Source organism: Dendronephthya gigantea, unplaced genomic scaffold, assembly GCF_004324835.1.
Source record: "Dendronephthya gigantea isolate DGI-Jeju-01 unplaced genomic scaffold, DenGig_1.0 000042F, whole genome shotgun sequence".
NCBI classification, from domain to species: domain Eukaryota; kingdom Metazoa; phylum Cnidaria; class Anthozoa; order Malacalcyonacea; family Nephtheidae; genus Dendronephthya; species Dendronephthya gigantea.
The window spans coordinates 310813-332468 of record NW_021163052.1 but is presented as its reverse complement, the minus strand read 5'-3'; the positions used below and the strand labels follow the sequence as shown (position 1 = coordinate 332468).

General features: G+C 40.5%; 3 protein-coding genes and 1 long non-coding RNA gene across 6 annotated transcripts; 2 read left to right on the top strand and 2 right to left on the bottom strand.

The window, feature by feature from the left end:
* Positions 1-89: 89 nt before the first annotated feature.
* On the bottom strand, positions 90-10486 carry LOC114526819. 2 transcript variants are annotated; one of them, XM_028548342.1, is made up of 7 exons: positions 10450-10486; positions 2672-2789; positions 2167-2282; positions 1872-2060; positions 1272-1473; positions 584-829; positions 90-236 (listed from the first exon to the last, which is right to left on the bottom strand). In XM_028548342.1, exons 1-7 carry the CDS (start codon positions 10468-10470, stop codon positions 94-96), a joined length of 1035 nt encoding a protein of 344 aa, XP_028404143.1. In that variant the 5' UTR covers positions 10471-10486; the 3' UTR covers positions 90-93. The 2 variants fall into 2 exon arrangements, with proteins under 2 accessions (XP_028404143.1, XP_028404144.1); XM_028548343.1 differs by lacking the exon at positions 10450-10486 and having other exon boundaries at positions 2672-2959.
* On the top strand, positions 4211-9701 carry LOC114526818. Its single transcript, XM_028548341.1, has 8 exons — positions 4211-4249; positions 5538-5733; positions 6715-6830; positions 7030-7224; positions 7686-7920; positions 8134-8259; positions 8532-8654; positions 8840-9701. The coding sequence occupies exons 2-8, from the start codon at positions 5577-5579 to the stop codon at positions 8977-8979; spliced, it is 1092 nt and encodes a 363-aa protein (XP_028404142.1). The 5' UTR covers positions 4211-4249; positions 5538-5576; the 3' UTR covers positions 8980-9701.
* Positions 10487-11479: 993 nt separating the features above from the next.
* Positions 11480-13282, top strand: LOC114526822. The gene is made up of 3 exons (XR_003687368.1): positions 11480-11606; positions 12371-12557; positions 13181-13282. It is a non-coding gene; the product is annotated as an uncharacterized LOC114526822 (long non-coding RNA).
* Positions 13283-16518: 3236 nt separating this feature from the next.
* Positions 16519-21190, bottom strand: LOC114526816. Of its 2 annotated transcripts, none has more exons than XM_028548338.1 (6): positions 20655-21190; positions 20403-20499; positions 19779-19962; positions 19121-19190; positions 17273-18851; positions 16519-17019 (listed from the first exon to the last, which is right to left on the bottom strand). In XM_028548338.1, the coding sequence occupies exons 1-6, from the start codon at positions 20994-20996 to the stop codon at positions 16856-16858; spliced, it is 2436 nt and encodes an 811-aa protein (XP_028404139.1). In that variant the 5' UTR covers positions 20997-21190; the 3' UTR covers positions 16519-16855. The 2 variants fall into 2 exon arrangements, with proteins under 2 accessions (XP_028404139.1, XP_028404140.1); XM_028548339.1 differs by having other exon boundaries at positions 19806-19962; positions 20655-21188.
* Between the last annotated feature and the right edge of the window lie 466 nt (positions 21191-21656).

Genomic DNA, 21656 nt, shown 5'->3' with positions numbered 1-21656 from the left:
CATTGTTAGCCCCCTTCTCGTTAAGAAAATATACAAAGAAAGGCTTTTTTATAAAACGGTATATTTATCAGAATATTTAAATTATTGTTTAGTTCAATACATTTCCTCCAGAACTCTTCCTCTCATGTATTTCCCTGGCTCGATACCCAAAGCATTGAGGACAGTCACTGGCATATCAAGACTCGATATATCACGATAATCCAGTTTGTCCATGTCCACGTTCTTGATTCCCGGCCCTGTGCAGTGAAAAATCAAGAATGTAGAGCTTTCTTCCTGTAGTAAGACTGGAACAATAAGAGATGATCCTTACTGGACCTCTAGGAAGAACAGTTTAGAACTGATAGAACTATCCAGTGTAAATAAAGTTAGTTTAGTTAAAGTTTCTTCCTGTAGTAACACTGGATCAATAAGAGATGATCCTTACTGGACCTCTAGGAAGAACAGTTTAGAACTGATAGAACTATCCAGTGTAAATAAAGTTAGTTTAGTTAAAGTTTCTTCCTGTGTGTAGTGATGTAGTAACACAGGATCAATAAGAGAGGAAGTTAGGAAGAGGAGAGCTATAATCCAATATATTACAAACCTTTGAATAAAAGAGGTACATGAACCTCGGCAATAAAAGGTGGTGTCCAATCGTGGCCATTTCTATAGCCGCCATGATCCGCGATTATTACTACGATAGTTTCGTCCAACATCGAGTTTCCTGACGAGGTTTTGGTTGTCGCAAGAGTGTTTAAGATGGTAGCGACTTGCACGTCTTTTTGTCTGACTATTTCATAGTACACGTCACTTCCCCAGTAAGTATGATGACCAGCGTCATCAACAGCGTCTAGGTAAAGAGGGGAAAAAATAAAATTGATCCACGGCACTTGCTTTTGATCCTGTTCACCTAGCTAACATTTCCTGGTTTGTCTGTCTTTAAGGAAACATGGCTAGGAAACAATGTTTCCTGGTTTGTCCATCTTCATAAAGCAAGGCTAGGAAACAATGTTTCCTGGTTTGTCTACACTTTCAGGAAACATGGCTATAGGAAACAATGTTTCCTGGTTTGTCTACCTTCAGAAACATCGCTATAGGAAACAATGTTTCCTGGTTTGTCTACACTTTCAGGAAACATGGCTATAGGAAACAATGTTTCCTGGTTTGTCCATCTTCAGGTAAAAAGACTAGCAAACAATGCATGTTTCCGGGTTTGTCTACCTTCAGGCAACATGGCTAGGAGACAATATTCATCAGTTTGTCCGAAGTGAGAAACATAGCTTTATACCAACCAAAATGAACGAATGTTAAAGTTGGTTTATCATTCTGTATGGCCTCGACAGTCCTCCTCGTAACGTCCCAGTCTTGTCTATTTTCACAATCATAAGCGCTCTCTCCTGGCCGGCAAGGATCATAACACTTGTACCAGTGATCAACATGCGGATTATTTTTAGCAATTTGCGTGAACCAGTTCCATGTGTAAAGTATCCACGTCTGAAAATAAAGGGAAGGAAAGTGAAATGTGATGAGAGTGCCGCCCTTGGATATAACTAACTTAAGATTGAGAAGGGCAACGTCAATGAAGGATTACAGCAAAATTTTATTCCACTGTTAATTTAATTATTTTACTCCTCTGTTAGTCAATTAAATGCAGTTTAACTTGAAGGAAATCGAGACGAAGAGCTGCTCTCCACTGTCGCGTTTTCTGTACGTACGTATAAAACACGTAAAGTTTGAAATCATTTAAATGATGCTTATAAAGGCAACGATTGAATAAATGCATAGCCTTGAGTTCGCTTGATGATTTGGTGTGTTTTTTCTGCAAAATAATTATACAACAACATAGAAGGTTTTAAACTTTATACAACAACTTAGAAGGTTTTAAACTTTACCTTAGCTGATGGATCTTGTTCTTTGATAGCACTGAATATGGTTTGTGGTCGACCGCGTCCTGATACCGGGGGGAGATGACCTGCCTCTCCTGGGGGGTTACCATCGACGTCCGTCCAGTAGTTGCTGTAAACGCCTGACTGAGTCACATCCATACTTGTGAGGTATCCGGCCCAGTTCGGAGCGCTGATCTGAAAGGTGATTGGATTGGATTAAAGGATCAGGAGACGGTGATACGAAAACTGGATGGGGCGCAGGTAGAGTCATTTCGTAAGCTATTATTAAAACCATACTCACAGTAGGTGCAATATTTCTGGCTTTGGTTGAGAAGGCACCGTAGTCGAAAAACGTCTGGATAGCTGGAAGTTGTCCCGAAACATTTCTCAGATACTCTCCGCCGAATCCATCAATTCCTGGAAAAACAATATGCGCAAAGTATGCAAAATGTCTGTACATGGACTAGTTTTGACCTGTGCTTCTGTTGTAAGCCCGGATTGGCCGTAAAAGCTGATCTTGCTACAGCACTCCGAGATGTTTGAGCAAGCTTGCAACTGATATGTTGCCAAATCGCTTTTATGCGCGAAAGTTTAAATGAAAATTTAACTTTATGACAGACAGAATGAAACATTGTAACTTTTGGCCAAACGATACTATAGTACTGTATACATTGACATCTTTATATTCTTTTGTCGCAAAACGATGTCGAAATCATAAAATTATAATCTATATAACAGCAGAATTAAGTGACAGCTTGACAGCTTGTATCATTTCACCGAACCATTTTATTGCGATGCAATTTTACCTATAATGACAGCGTGCCTCGCCGTACCAAATCCTTTAGGATGTTCTTTGTCATTGACGTTGTTAGTTAATAGTTTGAACGCCGTGGAACAGGACGCCACAAAGAGCAGTACCAGTGTGCAAATTACCCGCATTCTGCCTCTTGAATGAAGGTTCAATACTCGGGCGATAGCGCTTCTGGTCAAAGAAAACTTCTAGAGTCGCAGTTTGAGTAAATTATTCCAAGTAAGTATTTTAGTTTGCATTAATGACAAATCCTACCTTGGTTAAACTTGTCAAACCCTCTGCAGGGCGCTATTTTCCGGGTCACAAGACAGAGGAATGAAAGGTGTATTGAATTTCACAACAATATCAAAAAACATCCCTCTGCGGGTATAAGGCCTACTTTATACGTCACTTTTTAATCGCGAATGCAATGCGGAAGCTGCGGCCCGAAGTTTCTGACCCAAACGCGCGAGCGCGTCCACGACACGAGGTGATCTCGGGATAGAGGGGTGCCGTTCTTGAACACGAAAAGGAGGGCTGGAGAGCAGCCTCGGAGCTGGAGGAAGTGGACCAAGGCATGCACGGCACAGATCGGAGTGTTCGTACGGCCCAGTCGCAGTGTATGTCCTCTAAAGAATTGATCCGTTTTCGAAGCTTTGATGCGTAGAAACGGAACCGACGGATTCACTCGATCGCTGGTCCACCGATATGTCCGACAACGACAAATGGACTGTAGGGTCGTAGGTACCGGTCGTGGTAAATTCGCTCGAGCGCAGAAAACCGAAGAACCCTGTACAGCATGTCGCCCAGAACAATGCGTCCCGATAGTTGCGCAGGCCAAGTAGCGAGTATCATCCGACGAAAAATGGTGGCTGTTATCGGTAAACGCGGCACTCGCATCTTCACAAGCTGAAGGTCCCTGCCGGACCGAGAGTGAAATAATCATCAAGGTAGTGGAGTACATCTACTACACCCTATTGATGTTGCAAAATCCATTCAAAGAGCTAAGCTAGCGTGTTAAAAATCCCGGGTGCAGACCGAAGACCAAAAGGTAAAGCTTGGTCAACGAAATATTTATCGCGCCATCGCATTCCCAAGAACTGACGATCGTCTGGATGATAAATAGGTACAATACGGTACGCCCCTCTGAATGTCTACTTTCACCATTAGCGCACCCCTGCCGGTTTTAATTATGAACCGAATAGCGTCCCGAACTGAACTATAACTGACAGGAAAATCGGATTTTGATATGCTATCATTGACACTGTGATCTAGCGGGAATTATAAGTTTAATATTAAACGCCACGAGTCCGTCACGAGTCCGTCTCGAGTCCGTCACGAGTCCGTCACGAGTCCGCCACGAGTCCACCACGAGTCCGCCACGAGTCCGCCACAAGTTATGCACAGCTGTGGGCTTACTAATAGCACTTTGTCACAAGCTGCTGCTATCGACGTCATCGCTCGTTCGCAGATGGGTTGTTAATTCCACTCGCCCCACCCCCTTTGGTCACGTGGATAACCACATATTTGCCTTGCTTGTTAAGCGGTACCAGTACGTGTGGCTAGTCTACAAGTCTACGAGAAAAACTCACATGTAAGTGTTATGCATTACACGTATTTTGTCTATTTCGTTGAAATAATAAGTAGTCGCGTGACAAGAATCCACTTGCTTTATTTCATATATACTTATTGATCGCGTTTCGAGAAGCACAGAATTAGTGCGTTTTGCCAGAGGAGATTTTAGCGTCAATAACTCAATTACATTTGTGTTGCAATTTTGGCATCGCTTCACTTGGACGAAATCTTTTCTGCAAAAAAATGCTCAAAAAACAACAAAGAGATTACGGAGTTTGCTGATGACGCGATTATTACGATTGCCTCGCGCGAATGATGATAATGTCGATTGTGGATACGATTTTTCCTCCGATGGGCGCACGCAAATCATGCAAACGTGTGGAAAGCTGTGGTGCTTAGGTCACAGCGAAAACCTAAAGTCTATCTTTGATAATTTCCAATTATTTTAGGAAAGCTCTTTGCGTTATTGATTCAACATTTAGACTTTTGTAGCGTAGATTTGAATATACACATACATGTATAAGTATAGGCATAATCTCAGCAGTTATATGGTAACGGTATAGCGGTTCGCATTGATGACGTACTTCTAGCAGCGCTATAACACAGCTTAATTAAACGGAAGTCAGAGGAGCAACTATGCGCTGGATGTAAAAGTAATTATAACGCAGTGAATTGCCTTCTATGGTAATAGCAGCATCTTAGTTGTCGGACGATCGGATTGCATTACCATAGTTTGCGCGCCATATACGTCAGATTTGATGATATGATTTAATGAAGGCGAGCACTATATAAACACTCGCACAATCACATATAATAGAGATATTTACGAGAGAGAGAGAGAGATATATAAGAGAATGAGATATATACAAAGCTGTACATAGAAGGAAATACATATTCCAAAACTTGACTGATGTGGGACTGATTCATATTATGACGATGGTGCAAGCTTTAATTGCAAGTTTGCTAATGGTCCCTGGGACACAGACACACCCAGTTTTACGGTCCAACGTTACACTTTTCATTATCGTCAGCTGGATGTGGCTTTCTCTGTGCACAAAATTACGTCATGATTCTACCAAAGATATTTGCGTTAGTGTCTTCAAGATGACACAAAATCGCGGAATTCTCCGATACATAATGCGTGCTTGGTTTTGCTAAAAACAGCTTGACTCAAACACCGACTGTTTTACATAAACAAGGCCACACGCATGCATATCAATCAGTATATTGAGAAAACTTTTTATCACTTTCGTTTTAAATTTATTTGTCTGGTTTTAGAATTATTGAACTCGCCTTTCTTGTTCTAGTCACCGAGTCTCTGGCAAGTTTTGTATGAAAATTAAGCGATGAAAGTGATAACTACAATTTTCTTGTGCGTGTTTTTGTTGTCTTTTATCATCCGTGATGTGCTTTGTGCGAGCATTTCTGACACGGCGTCAGCAATGCCGCCAATGCCGCCAATGCCAAAGGGATTTGGAACGGCGAAACGTGCCATCATCATCGGTAAGTTGCGATCAGTTTTGAGGTGATTTGTTTCGAAAGATGCTCGAGGTTATTATTATTATTATCATTTTTTTAAAAACTTTTTTTAATGAGGGATTACACTGTTACCTTAAAGGTTAGTTTCCACTCAAGAAAATTCTTCTTTGGATCGGACAGGACAAGACAGGAAAGTTTCCTTTGTATAAACGCCGCCTGAGAACTCACCGACAAAGGAAATTTTCCTGTCCGGTCCGATCCAAAGGAGATTTTTCCTGAGTGGAAACTAGCCTTATTAATTAAGGTAGTCATCCCAATGGCCCTTAAAAAGTAATGTAAAAGCCCAGTGGTAAATAACTTCATGAAAAGTATAGTAACATTGGCAACCGGAATAATGCGTTTGCAAACGAAACAGCATAATATGGTCTACTTCATAGTTTAATTGAGGAAAAAAGGTTTTTGAGCTTTTTTTATAAGAGTTAGGTGAATAATTTTCAATGATTTTTAACTCGGGAGGTAAAGAGTTGAATAGACTTGCACCACTATAATATATCTTAGGTTTCTTAGGTGTTCATGCACTAGCTTATCAAGGACCGGTGATTTTTTGACGTGAAGCAAAACGTTTTTTCGTCAGCTGAACTCTCAGCTGGAACCATCTGGGGTAAACTCACCAAGGACAGAAATAAATCTCGTGAGAGTATAATCTCCTCAAGGGAAAATCAAACCAGTTTATGGCTACAGTCTAATTTGAACCGTTCTAAGTTCGTCCTAAGTCAAATTCAAAACGGGTTAAAATGTTTGAACTCAGATGACTGAGTTAGTATTTGAGTCTATAAACAAGTCCATTAAATCACTATTAATCCTATATTTCCCTTGATACCGCAAGAAATAACAGTCTGTGACGTTTTGAAAAAAGCCTTTCTTTGTGGAAACAGTTAAACACTGAACATGAATCCGGAGTTTTTATTTGGCAAAAACCTAACGTTTGTCATACCTTTTCTATAGGTATAGATGGCTTGGGCGGTTCGTATTTGAGAAATGCAACCGAACATTACCAAACATTAAGGTCATTCTTTGAACAAGGTTCCTACACTACCCGTGCAAGAGGAGTGTTTCCCACAGTAAGCAAACATTCATTTGCCTCATCGTATCAGGTTTCTTCATAGAAAATAGCTACTATAGAAAATAACTGCAGTTAACAGTTTAGAACTGAAAGAGCTATGCAGTATAAATAAAGTTAGTTTAGTTTAGATTTTCTCCCGTGTAGTAACACTGGATCAATATGAGATGATCCTTACTAAATACATTAATCTTTCTTAGGTAAGTGGGCCAAACTGGAGTTCGTTTCTGACCGGCATGAACGTGATGGAACATGGAGTGTTCGATAATGAATGGACAGTGGAAACTAATGGTGATCCGGAGAATGAAACTACTTACAGTATTCCTCCTGTAAGTGGTCGTGGGCGCCCTGAGACCATTTTTACACAAGTGAAAAGAAAAGATCCGAATTTGCAGGTGAGGTTGAGCCGGTGATGCGGTGTGCTGCCTGGAATGAGCTGTAGCCTAGGGATCAACCAAGCCAGAGCTACACAGTTGATTCTCTCTTTCTAGCGGATCTGATTGATTAATCATGTTAATAGACTTGTATAAACTGGGCCAAGTAATCAACTCACTTAATTTTAAATGTTAAATTCACTCAATATTATACACCAAAAGAAGAGAACCGCCGTCAAAAATCACCTATGTACACGGGGCCTAACCCGATGGCTCTACTCAGTTCAAATATGAATTAAATCTTGCAAATTCGAGTCAAATAGGCGAAAGTATCCTCGCGAGGGAAGTAGGTCCGTTGATTAGTCCCCGAATTCCCTTGATACTCCCTGACTCCCCTTGACACCCCGCACGACTACCCTTGACACCCCCCTACCCGACTCCCCTTGCCACTCCATTTTCCACGCAACTCCATCTCTCTCCAGACAGCAATGATGTTCACGTGGCCATGGTTGAAAAATTACGCGATTAACAACACAGATGTAGATGTCTGGAGCTATGGAGGTGATGGTCTGCCGTGTGAAGACAACGATGGTGATAATCTGCCGTGTGAACCCAAAGATGTTATAAACTACTACAATAACAAAGATATGAATACGGCATTTGCCGTCAAAGAAAATTTGCTGAAGAATGATCCGATTCTAACGTTCGTACATCTTGGTATGTAAACTGTATGGTAAGGGGGCGTCCAGAGACGGAGGAACAGTCCTTTCCCCCTCCTTTGTTATACTTTCAAAATTCAAAGACAGGGGTGCGCGTGGCTTCAACCCCCTAGACCCGGCAGAAATGTCGACTGTGTCATTTTCGCCCAACTGGTAATGCGCGGTCCCCTAGTTGATAGTCTTGTGAAAGATATCTGATTTGTTCTTGTAGGTCAGCTTGACTTGGCTGGGCACCATTCCTATTGGGGATCTTCTCGGTACTACAGTTCCCTGGTGTCAGTGGATTTGAAGCTCAAGTATCTGATCAAATGCTTGAGTGAGAACCGCGATTCATCAGGTATCCAAGGACGATGGTTATCCAAGTAAAAACTGCTACTTTCACCACGTTTGAGATACTTTTCTCAAGTGGTTCAGACACAAACTACGACAGCTTATTGTAAAATACTATCTACACTAGACCACCACGTTTGAGATATCTTTCTCAGGTAGTTCAGACACAAACCACGACAACTTATTGTAGAATACTACCTACACTGGACCACCACGTTTGGGATATCTTTCTCAGGTATTTCAGACATGAAGCATTACACGGTATCTTTTCAAATTAAGGAAATTTAATGTTGAATGAGACAATGATAGTCATAGTTGCGGACCACGGAGGCTGGAGAAGTAGTCATGGCTTTGGTTTCAAACCGTTCAGTGCGTTGGTTGACATTCCTGTACTTATACGCGGTGAGCGCAATTTTGATAAGACTACATCAGTTCTAAACTGTTCTTCCTAGAGGTCCAGTAAGGATCATCTCTTATTGATCCAGTATTACTACAGGAAGAAACCTAAACTAGTTGACTGAATAAGAAACAGAAAAGCAAGTATATAATATTCTACCATGATAATCTAATTGTGTGTTCCCACGCAGGTCCTGGTGTGCTTCGAAACAACAGTTTGGAAGACACATACGTGTCGAATTTAGATGTGGCTGTGACCGTCCTGAACGCCATTGGTGTAGAGAAAAGCAAGTTTATGAAAGGTCAGGTTTTAGAACAGATTTATGCGTAAAAACGTTCAAAGTTGATTTGCCCAGTAATCCTGGGAAATATAAAATATATATCAAGTTAAAATACAATTCATAAGGTAAGAAAGAAATCATTGAAGTGTAATTAAAATTGTGTTCATGAAACACTTTATGATTGATGAAAATCTTTACTATAGACATAATGAGATATTCTGTTGAAAATGGCTATGATATACAAGATGATTTCGTTATTGTTGTTGTTTGTGCTCTATACATAAACGCCAGGTCTTTGTTTAGTGTTTGATTTATCATCGACTTCATCGTAAGGTAGAAAGTCTTCCGTTTCCTCAAGCGTCCAGTCATTCTTATCAGAAACTTGACCTGATCTCTTTTGACGAGGCATACTTTCATATTGGTGTTCCTCCACGGAATCTCTTTCAGCGCGTCATAAGTATCCACGTCTGAAAATATAGGGAAAGAAAGTGAAATGTGATGTGAGTTCTGGCCTTGGATCTAACACTGAACAATTAATGATATGACTACCTTAAGATTGAGGACAACGTTAATTAAAGATTGCAGCAAAATTTTATTCCACTTTTAGTCAGTTAAATGCAATTATATTAAATGCAGTTTAAATGCAGTAAATATTAGGTATTATTTCTCGGGAAATGCACGAGGGGGAATGATTCGCTGTCAGAAACTGTCAAGATGTCAAAGAATCGGTGTAGCTTAAATTCCTCCCCGCTTCGTGAATTTCTTCTCATCTCATGAAAGATCAGGAGACGGTAATACGAAAACTGAATGGGGCGCAGGTAAGGGTCATTTTGTAAGACGTCATAGTATTAAAACCATACTCACAGTAGGTGCAATATTTCTAGCTTTGGTTGAGAAGGCACCGTAGTCGAAAAACGTCTGAATAGCTGGAAGTTGTCCCGAAACATTTCTCAGATACTCTCCGCCGAATCCATCAATTCTTGGAAAAACAATATGCGCAAGGTATGCAAAATGTCCGTCTATGGACTTGTTTTGACCTGTGCTTCTATTGTAAGCCCGAGTTGGCCGTAAAAGCTGATCTTGCTATAGCGCTTCGAGATGTTAATGTTTGAACAAGCTTGCAACTGATATTTTGCGAAATCACTTTCACTGATACGCGTAAATTTAAAAATGAAAATTTAACTTAAATGACAGAATGAAACACAACCCCGACTGTAACTTTTAACCAAACGATAATGTAGTATACTTTGTCTTTATATTCTTTTGTCGGAAAACCATTCGAAATCATAAAATAATTAAAATTATAATCTATATAACAGCAGAATTAAATGACAGCATTGTATACTGTATGATACTTTGTACAACATACCTAACCATTTCATTGCGATGCAACTTTACCTATAATGACAGCGTGTTTCGCTGTACCAAATCCTTTGGGGTGTTCTTTGACATTATCCTTCCTTATCCTTCCTATTTAATAGTTGGAACGCCGTGGAACAGGGCGCCACAAAGAGCAGTGCCAGTGTGCAAATTGCCCGCATTCTGCCTCTTGCAATTAAATGAAGGTTCAATACTCGGGCGATAGTGCTTCGTCAAAGAAAACTTCTAGAGTCGCAGTTTGAGTCAATTATTCCAAGTAAGTGTTTTAGTTTGTATTCATTACAAATCCTACCTTGGTTAAACTTGTCAAACCTCTGTAGGGCGCTATTTTCCTGGTCACAAGACAGAGGAATGAAAGGTGTATTAAATTTCACAACACATAAGACCTATTTTATCACGTCACATTGTAGTCACGAATGTAATTGAAACAACAGATAATGAATGATAAACTACATTTAGACCCGCTAGAATAAATCTCATCTATTGTTATTTGTTTGAATTACATTCGACGCGACCAAAATGCGACGTATAAACTAAGTATTAAAGAAAGCTGAACTTTCATAATATAAAAGATTTACGATCTTATTAAAAGGAGCTCTCTTTTTTCGGGTATGAGCTAAAACTGCATAAGTGTAGTTTCGTTTCGGTGAACTCGTGAACACGACTCTGAATGGGGCAAGGGTTCTGCCCACCACCCTGCCCTAGAAAGCGCCTTGAAGGGTGAAAGTGTGAACTTTCCCCACAGGTTTCTACCACTTCTGAAAAAATAGGAAATACAATGTTTCATACCGCACAAGCGAACGAGTCCCTATTTTTTCTGTAACCACTAATGAGTAATGTGACATCTTTCGTTTCAGAATTGCTCGAGAAATAGTTCCACGCACTCTCCTACGCATTGTTTTCCTGGTGAGGTTAGCCAAGGATGTGGCGAATTGAATCAATTAATCGTTTAAAATTCTGTAGAAAGAATGGCATTACACATCAATTCATTTACATCCAGTCGCGAACTAAAAGAGAGAACTAAAGATGCACATATTCTACATCACTACATGCAGGACTGATAGGTATACAACATATGCATCCTGGTATACAATATACACATGCGAGCGTGATATAAAAGCCTGTGCATAATCATGCTTCATTCAACCTTTTGTCACTCAACAGACCCCGAAATATTAATCCGACAAAGTGGATTACGCTTTGAAATTGTGTTCAAACCAAAGATACTGTCCGTATTTGGATTGCTTGTTAAGCAGTACGTGTGGCTAGTCTAAGAGTCTCCGAGAAAAACTCATATGTAAGTGCTATACATTACACGTATTTGGTCTATTTTGTTTAATTTTGATGTAGTTAGTCTCGTGACAATGAAACGCCAGGCGATGATTATAGGATTGCCTCGCGCGAATGATGATAATCTCGATCTTGAATACGATTTTCACTCCGATGCGTCGCATGCAAATCATGCAATCGTGTGGATTGCTGTGCTGCTTAGGCCACGGCGAAAACGTAAAGTCTATACCGGAATTTACTGTCTTTGTAAATTTCCGAGCCGATTACTTTAGGAAACGTCTTTACACTACTATATGCTAGGCTTTACCTGAGGTTATCTTTAGCTGGATTAAAGTTTATATAAGGTATGATTGATATTCAGCGAGTTTTTTTCTCAAAGTAGAGGTCGCCTCACCTGTTCTACAAAAGTTAAGTTCTAAGCATACAAAACAGTGCAAACCCGTCTAAAGTCATAATTACAGACTTATTCACAAATTGTATCAACATTTATACTTTTCATTATCGTCAGCTGGACGTGGCTTTCTCTGTGCACAAAGTTATTTCATGATATTTGCATTAGTGTCTTCAAGATGACACAAAATCGCGGAATTCTCCGATACATAATGCGTGCTTGTTTTGCTAAAAACAGCTTGACTCAAACAGCGACTGTTTGACATAAACAAGGCCACACGCATGCATATCAATCAGTATATTGAGAAAACTTTTCATTGCTTTCGTTTTAAACTTTGTTTGTTTCATTTTAAATTATTGAACTCGCCTTTCTTGTTCTAGTCGACGAGTCTCTGGCAAGTTTTGTATGAGAATTAAGCGATGAAAGTGATAACCACAATTTTCTTGTGCATCTTTTTGTTGTCTTTTATCATCCGTGATGTGCTTTGTGCGAGCATTCCTGTCACGGCGTCACCAAGACCGCCAATGCCAAAGGGTTTTGGAACGGCGAAACGTGCCATCATCATCGGTAAGTAGCGATCAGTTTTGAGGTGATTTGCGTCGAAAGATACTCGAGTGGTTTACTAGCTTATCAAAGATCTGTTATCTACCGCCAATTTTTTGACGTGAGTCGTAAGGCAAAACTTTTTTTCGTCAGCTGAACTCTCAGCTGACGAACTCTCGGAACCATCTGGAACAAACTCACCAAGGACAGAACAGAATAAATGTTGTGAGAGTGATCTCCTTATAAGAAAATCAAACCAGGTCATGACTATACAGTCTAATTTAAACCTTTCTAGTTCGTCCTAAGGCAAACTCAAACGGGCTTAATTTTGTTTAATACCAGCTTTAGGTTAAAAGGTTTGAACCCAGACGTGTTAGCATTTGGGTCTATAACTGACAGGCCATTAAATCACCATTAATCCTATATTTCCCCAACCTCGCAAGCCAGGCTCTTTTACCTACGCTCCACGGAAAGAGCCTGGCTTGCGAGGTTGATATTTCCCTTGATAGCACAGGAAATAACAGTCTCTGACTGAGACGTTTTGTGAAAATGCATGCCTTTCTTTGTGGAAACAGTTAAACACTGAACATGAATGCGGAGTTTTTATTTGGCAAAAAACCTAACGTTTTGTCATACCTTTTCTATAGGTATAGATGGCTTGGGAGGTTCGTATTTGAGAAATGTAACCGAGCATTACCACACATTTAGATCATTCTTTGAACAAGGTTCCTACACAACCCGTGCAAGAGGAGTGTTTCCCACAGTAAGTAAACATTCATTTGCCTTATCGTATCAGGTTTCTTTACATTGAAAAACATGCTTTAAATTTTAAAAAACTGCAGCGATAATGTTGTATGTCGTGACGCCGTTAAATAAGTCACGATCCTCTAGGAAGAACAGTTTAGAACTGATATGGATTAAGTTAAGTCAATTATGATTTTTGGCACTTCACTCGATGCGGGTAAATTCTAGAGGTTCAAAGGGTCTTAATTGACTTAATTTCGAGTGGAATTATACACACTTCAAACTCAAGGTTCGATTCCTGCCTGGTACCGATAGTTGACACATTTTTCATCGACTGTTCCTGGCTTGAATTTGATAAAGATAAAGATATATAGATAAAGTTAGTTTCGCTTAGGTTTCCTTCTGTAGTATAACACTGGATCAATAAGAGAGATGATCCTTACTGAACCTCTAGGAAGAACAGTTTAGAACTGATAGAGCTATCAAGTATAAATAAAGTTAGTTTAGTACAGGTTTCGTCCTGTAGTAACACTAGATCAACATAAGATGATGCTCCTTCCTAAATACCATATCTTTCTTAGAAAAGTGGTCCAAACTGGAGTTCGTATCTGACCGGCATGAACGTGATGGAACATGGAGTGTTCGATAATGACTGGACTGTGTTAACTAATGGTGATCCGGAGAATGAAACTACTTACAGTATTCCTCCTGTAAGTGGTCGTGGGCGCCCTGAAACCATTTTTACACAAGTGAAAAGAAAAGATCCGAATTTGCAGGTGAGGGTAACACTCTATTTTTTGGACAATAGGGCGTTGGGTGTAAGGATGAGGCTGGAATGGGCCGCACCCAGGGATGAACCAAAGCCACACATAGTCTCGGGCCCGCAGCTGACTCTCTCTTTCTATTGGATCTGATTGAGTGACTAATGAGCAAAGTTGTATAACCTTGGCCAAGTAAAGTAATCAACTCTGTCAATTCACTCAATATTATACACCAAAAGAAGAAAATCGCCGAATTGAATTTTGCCAATCCCAAGTCAGATTTGGGAAAGAAGTAGGTTCGTTGATCAGTGTCACATGACCTTTCCGCCCCCCCCCCCCAGGTCACGCCCCTGTTATCGTCCACAACTCCATCTCTTTCCAGACAGCAATGATGTTCACGTGGGCTTGGTTGAAAAATTACGCGATTAACAATACAGACGTGGATGTCTGGAGCTGTGATAATGTCCAGTGTACAGGCGATGTTATAAACTGCTACAACAACAAAGATATGAATACAGCATTTGCCGTCAAAGAAAATTTGCTGAAGAATGATCCGATTCTAACGTTCGTTCATTTTGGTATGTGAACTGTATGGTAAGGGAGCATCCAGTGGGGGGGGGGACAGTCCTTTTATCTCTCCACTGTGATCCCTTTCAAAATTCAGTGACTTGAGTGTTTAAAACTGTAAATGATTTGATTCCATTTTACATAGTTTTTGTTCTTTACTACAAACTAGCGAGGTTCGTCTTTCATTAGTTTCATAGCGGTACAAGAGAGGGGTGCGCGTTGCTTCAGCCCCCTAGACCCGGCAGAAATGTCGACTGTGTCATTTTCGCCCAACTGGTAATGCGTGGTCCCCTAGTTGATAGTCTGGTGAAAGATATCTGATTGGTACTTGTAGATCAGCTTGACGCGGCTGGGCACTATTCCTATTGGGGATCTCCTAGATACTACAGTTCTCTGGCGTCAGTGGATTTGAAGATCAAGTATCTGATCAACGCCTTGAATGACAACAACGATTCATCAGGTAAGACGATGGTTATCCCAGCAAAAACTGCTACCCTTACAGGACCCAGTGGCGGATCTAGGGGTAGTCAAAATAAATTACTCCAGCTGAAAATCGCAATGGCAATCGCATTGGTAGATTTTTATTTAAAAATCAAACAAACCAGGACCAAAACGTTTGAGATATCTTTTTCAGGTAGTTCAGACACAAACCACGTCAGCTTATTGTAGAATACTACCTACACTAGACCACCACGTTTGAGATATCTTTCTCAGGTGTAGTTCAGACACAAACCACGACAGCTTATTGTAGAATTCTACCTACACTAGACCACCACGTTTGAGATATCTTTCTGAGGTAGTTCAGACATAAACCACGACAGCTTATTGTAGAATTCTACCTACACTAGACCACCACGTTTGAGATATCTTTCTCAGGTAGTTTAGACACCCACGACAGCTTATTGTAGAATACTATCTACACTGGACCACCATGTTTGAGATATCTTTCTCAGGTAGTTCAGATATGAAGCATTACACAGTATCTTTTTAAATTAAGGAAAGCAAATGTTGAGTGAGACAATGATAGTCATAGTTGCGGACCACGGAGGCTGGAGAAGTAGTCATGGCTTTGGTTTCAAACCGTTCAGCGTGCTTGATTGACATTCCTGTACTTATACGCGGTGAGTGCATTTTATGATAAAAATGCAAGCTTTATCAGTTCTAAACTGTTCTTCTTATAGAGGCCCAGTATAGATCATCTGATTCATCTCTTATTGATCCAGTGTTACTACAGGAGGAAACCTAAACTAAACTAACTTTTATTTATACTGGATGTTTGGATAGCTCTATCAGTTCTAAGCTGTTCTTCCTAGAGGTCCAGTAAGGATCATCTCTTATTGATCCAGTGTCACTACAGGAGGAAACCTAAACTAAACTCATTTATACTGGATAGCTCTATCAGTTTTAGTGTTCTTCCTAAAGTTCCACTAAGGATCATCTCTTATTGATCCAGTGTTACTACAGGAGGAAACCGGCTAAACTAAACTAACTTTATTTATACTGGATAGCTTTATCAGTTCTAAACTGTTCTTCCTAGCGGTCCAGTAGGATTCGTGTCTTACTGATCCAGTATTACTACAGAAGGAAACATAAACTAAACTAACTAAATTAGATGGAAGAAAGACTGAATAAGAAACTGAAAAGCAAGTGTATAATATTCTACCATGATAATCTAATTGTGTGTTCCCACGCAGGTCCTGGTGTGCTTCGAAACAACAGTTTGGAAGACACATACGTGTCGAATTTAGATGTGGCTGTGACCGTCCTGAACGCCATTGGTGTAGAGAAAAGCAAGTTTATGAAAGGTCAGGTTTTAGAACAGATTTATGCGTAAAAACGTTCAAAGTTGATTTGCCCAGTAATCGTGAGAAATATAAAATATATATCAAGTTAAAATACAATTCAAAGGCAAGAAGGAAAGCTTGTAGTGTAATTAAAATTGTGTTCTACAATATCTGGAGAATTAATTTAGGTGTTCACTAAAACTGACTATTTACGTGTTGTTACTTTATGCATAAATGTAGGCTACGAAATATTTTCCTGGTTAAGCCGGGAAAGTTTTTTTAAATATCCACGCAGGTTGAATTGTTGTTCAGCTTCGAATAGCGATAAGTTTCGAGCTTGCCTTTGCACACTGCTCTGGCAGACACTTTATGATTCATGAAAATCTTTACTATAGACATAGTGAGATATTCTGTTGAAAATGGCTATGATATACAAGATGATTTCGTTATTGTTGTTGTTTGTGCTCTATACATAAACGCCAGGTCTTTGTTTAGTGTTCGATCTATCATCGACTTCATCGTAAGGTTGAAAGTCTTCCGTTTCCTCAAACGTCCAGTCATTCTTGTCAGAAACTTGACCTGATTTCTTTTGACGAGGCATACTTTCATATTGGTGTTCCTCCACGGAATCTACGAAAGGAGAAATGAAATTTGAACCGATATTTTTCACCATGAACTAATTTGTGAACTAGGCAAGGCTGAAGCAAGTATATTACCAGGCGATTGCGAGGTTGAATTTGGCGAACCGGACGTGCCTAATACAAGTTTCATTCAAATACCATTGCTTTTGCGAGAAAGCGAGTCGTACAATACATGAATAATGGTAGTCGCTTAACTCGCTTTGCAGATGGAATGGATATGACAGTTAAAAACTTCTACTTACCTACAGCCAACGAGGACACAGTTTCTTTTGCTTCGCCATTTCCACAGTTTATCTGAACAACCCCAGCAGTTTCATCCATTTTTGCATCACTATTCGTCTTTGCTTCTCCCTCAACTTCGCCATTGGTTGCACCTTTCGCGGACTCAATCCTGTCTCTCGTTTGCTTTTCTCTGTCGACTTTCGTGTACGGATTTTCGTTCGCGCTGCCTTCTACCTGGATCGCACCATTGGCTAAACCGTCGTCTCCCGCCTCGGCTCTGTCTCGTTTCTGTTTCTCCTTGTCGACTTTCGTATACAACCTTTCCTTCTCGTCATCGCTCAACGCTGGTTGAACATGATGCGTGCCGCTTGGTTTAGCAAACTTCGATATGTTAGTTTCCTGTATAATATGATCCCCTTTCTTTACCGTGATCGTATAAGGCTCTATGTCATCCATCACAACGATGTTTGACACTTTTGCCTGTCCTATGGTTTCAACGGGGGGAGGGGTAGGGGCGGCGTCCTGCCTCGTTTGCCGACCCAGGGACATCGTTTTTCGCTCTGCATCACTTCGGGGCGACGAGGATCCAGGAAGACCTTCCGAGAAACTTCGCTGTCTGTCCATAACTGGTTCATCGTAAAGGTCTTCGTAATCCTCCTGGTTTGGTACGGATAATGCGGGGGATTTGATCGATTTTAACTTCGGATCTACACTCTCATATGCGTCCGACTGATTATCGTTGGCGGTTGGGTCCCCCTTTGCCTGGGCATTGAACACCTCACGGTCATCGACTGAGTCGTATAAATTAGTATCGTTCTCAGACGATTTCGTCTCGTCTTTTTTCGGTCCCTTCTTAACTTGGACAATTTCGTAATCGTCTTCGTCCAAATCCGAGGGTCTTTTGGGCAACTCTCTGTTCGTGAAACTGCGGCGGTCGCCACGAGTCAGCGCCGTGGTGTGCGGACGTGGCGGACTGGGAAGGGCCGTGTTTTGCACCGGGGGACTGGGGAGGGCGGTGTTGGGAAGCGGGGGACTGGGAAGTGGTTGATCGTTGTCTGATTTCTTTTTTGATCTCTTTTTGTCCTTTTTGGACATCTTTGGCTCATCGTAAGCGTTCGAGTCGTCGGTGGTTTTTTTGAGTGAAAACCTTGTTTTGTGTTTGGAGGGTTTCTCTTCAACCCTTTCCGTAGGAGCTGTATGTGATCGCTTCGATCTCATATCTTTCTGACGATCCTTTTCTTTTCGTTTTTCTTCTTTTTTCTTGCTATCGCTTCGTTTATCTTTCTTCGCTTCCTGTACGCTTGCATCCCCAACGTCGTTTCCCTTCTGCTCCAGATTATCCCCATCCTTCCCTCTCAGCTCATCGTTATCAACGTTTATCCCTTTATCTCCCGTCTCGACTTTGACATCGCCAGACTTTATTTTCCCCAACACGGCACCATCAACGCCGGTTTCGCCAGAGCCGGATGAGTTGACCTCTCCGACAGGTGGCGAGGAATGGTTCGAGTTGCTGTCTGTTGCTGGCACTGGGCTTTCCACTTTGATTTCCACCGATTCCACTTTTGTTTCTTGATGGTCGGGATTTTCCCTGCGAATAGTCTAAAATTCACAGAAGTATAACATAAAACCACTTGATTTTCAATCTCAAGCTAATCATTGACTCATTTCTGACTGGCGCCTGACAGATCAAATTATTAGATCAAATTCAAGCCATTTGGCATTAGCTTAGCTGTGACTTTAAAAACTTAGTTCAGTCAGGTCGGTTTGTAAAGGATTTTTAAAGAAATACACGTTCAAATTTTCCGTTCATGTCTGACTTTAAAACAGTAAACGACGAAAGTGTGTTGAGTACGCCAGGATGGACATACCTCGACTTTTTCTGAGGATATGATTTCAACATTTGCAGAATTGCTGTCTCGGGCAACGCTTTCCTGGGAGCTTGGAGTAAATTATGGAACATAATATAAATATTTATAAATTGAAGAGGGAGCAAGGAGAATGATCTTGAAGCATGGATGCAGGAGGAAAGGTGGGTTGGAGACATGGGGTGGGGAAAAGGGGGATGGATTGATATGGGTGGGATTAATTGTTGTGAAGTAAGGGATATGAGAGAGCATGAGAGGATATGAAGGTGGAGGGTGAGATGAGTTAGAGGAAGCGGGAAAGAAGTCAGGTGAGATGGGTGGTAGGGAACTATTAAAGTTGAGGAGTGAGTTAGGCCTAGGTCAAACATTGCTCTTCTCATGCAAATGAGCTCCAAACCAAATGTGCTCAAACAAAGACATTCATTTGCATTAGGTTCGGTGAATGAAATGAGTGACGTTTGACCAAGGAAAAGGTGGGTGAATGACCTGAGACACTTGCAGGTGTAGTATGATAAGGGAGCAAGGTAAAATGTTTCTGACATAGTAAGTTACTAGGGTGAAGGAGTGCTTCCTCTCAGGGAGGGGGAGGGGGAGATGCAATGCACTGGCTATTTATATTGCCATATTCAGTGCCAACATCTGTGAAATTAATTATATTTACCCAAAATTCTCAACCGTTAGGACATACTTCTTTTCGGTTTTTCCACATAAAGCAATGCAAACAACCACTACACAGAAAGCGAGAAAACTGAGCACAACACTGTCTTTTTGATCCAGTAATGTATCCTTCTCATTGGAGTCAGATTGAAACATCAACAGTTTCCTTTGGGTTGAATGACCTTCGTCTAAAGATTTAAGATTCATTTGGAAAATGAGCAGTACACACAGTAGGTGAGTGAGTAAAGCTCTCTTTTCTGAGGTTTGAATTGCAACAAGAACGAACTAAAGCAAGTTGATCTAATTCGGTATCTTGTTACCTCGCCTGTTTCAAATGGTATGTTGTATCGTAATTATGCATTCAAAATTATTCTAGACACCTTGAATTGCTGCTCTTGAATGTTTAACAAAACAATGTTTGTTTAACAAGGGCTTGTGATTTTTTAGTGTAAAACTCCATTAGTTTGCAACTATTACAAAATTATTGGAAATCCAAGCCAGGGTTATTACGGTCTAAACCAACTTATTAACACTCACTACAAATGATCGTTCAAATCTACTTTACTTATAGTATATACATGTACTTAGAATCACTTTCGATTCTCTGTAATAAAAGCGTAAGTTATACCTTCCGGCCGTGTATGAATACCGATACACGAATTGCGAAGTTTGCATTTCACGGTAGCTGCGATACAAATTGGCAAAGGTTTTCTTTTGAACCATATCTAAGATTAAATTGGACATTGTGTCGATTGACTTCAGGAATTACACAACAATAATCTCATATTTAGCATTCCGATATCGCTTATAAGAGGAATTGAGTATATTCATTTCTAGACTATGATATATAATATAAAATATAGAATAAACAAACACATACCACGACCGAGCGATCGTCAATATTTTGCTTGTAAAACGCAGCATTTTCCTTCAAAATTAGCTCGCAATTTTTCGGAAACTGCACCAAACGCACGCCTCTGTATAACGTGTTTATAGACAATGAATTCGCATCATTTAACGTTTTTAACTCACTCTCCTCGTAGGAAAACACATTTGAAGCCTCGTTAACTGTTTTAGGTAGCCAGAGCTCGACCGATGTGCAGTCGCAACGTTTTGGAGTCGCAACACTTCCGTCTTGCTGAAGCTTGTAGGAGAAAATACAAAACGGCAGCGATGTAAAAGCAAGCGCCAAGATATAGAAATTTAATCCACGTAGCCCCATCGATTACCCGTTAGCATGTCCAAGCCATAATATCATGTCAAACTCTGTGTGATTTTAATTGAAGTTGATCGTCCCTTGGCCACAAATTTGAAAGAAAACACAGCGAAACTTGAGACAAACTTTGCATTTGTATCAAACTATTGTGGCCTGTGGGTGTTTTCTTAAGGCTTATTTATACCGGAAAAGGTTACCAAAGCGGAAGTCGAAATCATTAATTATTTTGTACGTGTGCTATTTCATCCACACTTGAAAGGAATTTATCAAACTACTTTCGTGTTTTTCCTTTTTGAAAACCAAACATTTCTTTTGCAATGTTCTTTTTTGTCTGCGACTCTGCGACAACTTTTCCGAGAATTATGATTATTTCTTTGGCGTACTTTATGTAAGCAAAGCTAAGCGTACTTAGACAGGCGTGGTTTTGTTTTTGGACAGCCACGTGGGCGTGTTAAAGTCAAACCCTTTCGTTTCTTTCTCATTTACGGGAGATTTGCCAATAGACAGACTTACCACTTTCTTTCGGTGTCCGCTCATGACAATCGACGTTTAGACGTTGTAGGGAGTGCCTTAAAAGGGAACAATGAATTTTCTCAAATTGCAGAATAATTGGGTGAGGTGGAACAAAAATCTCGTATAGACGCATCGATTTGTGTGGCAGTTTTA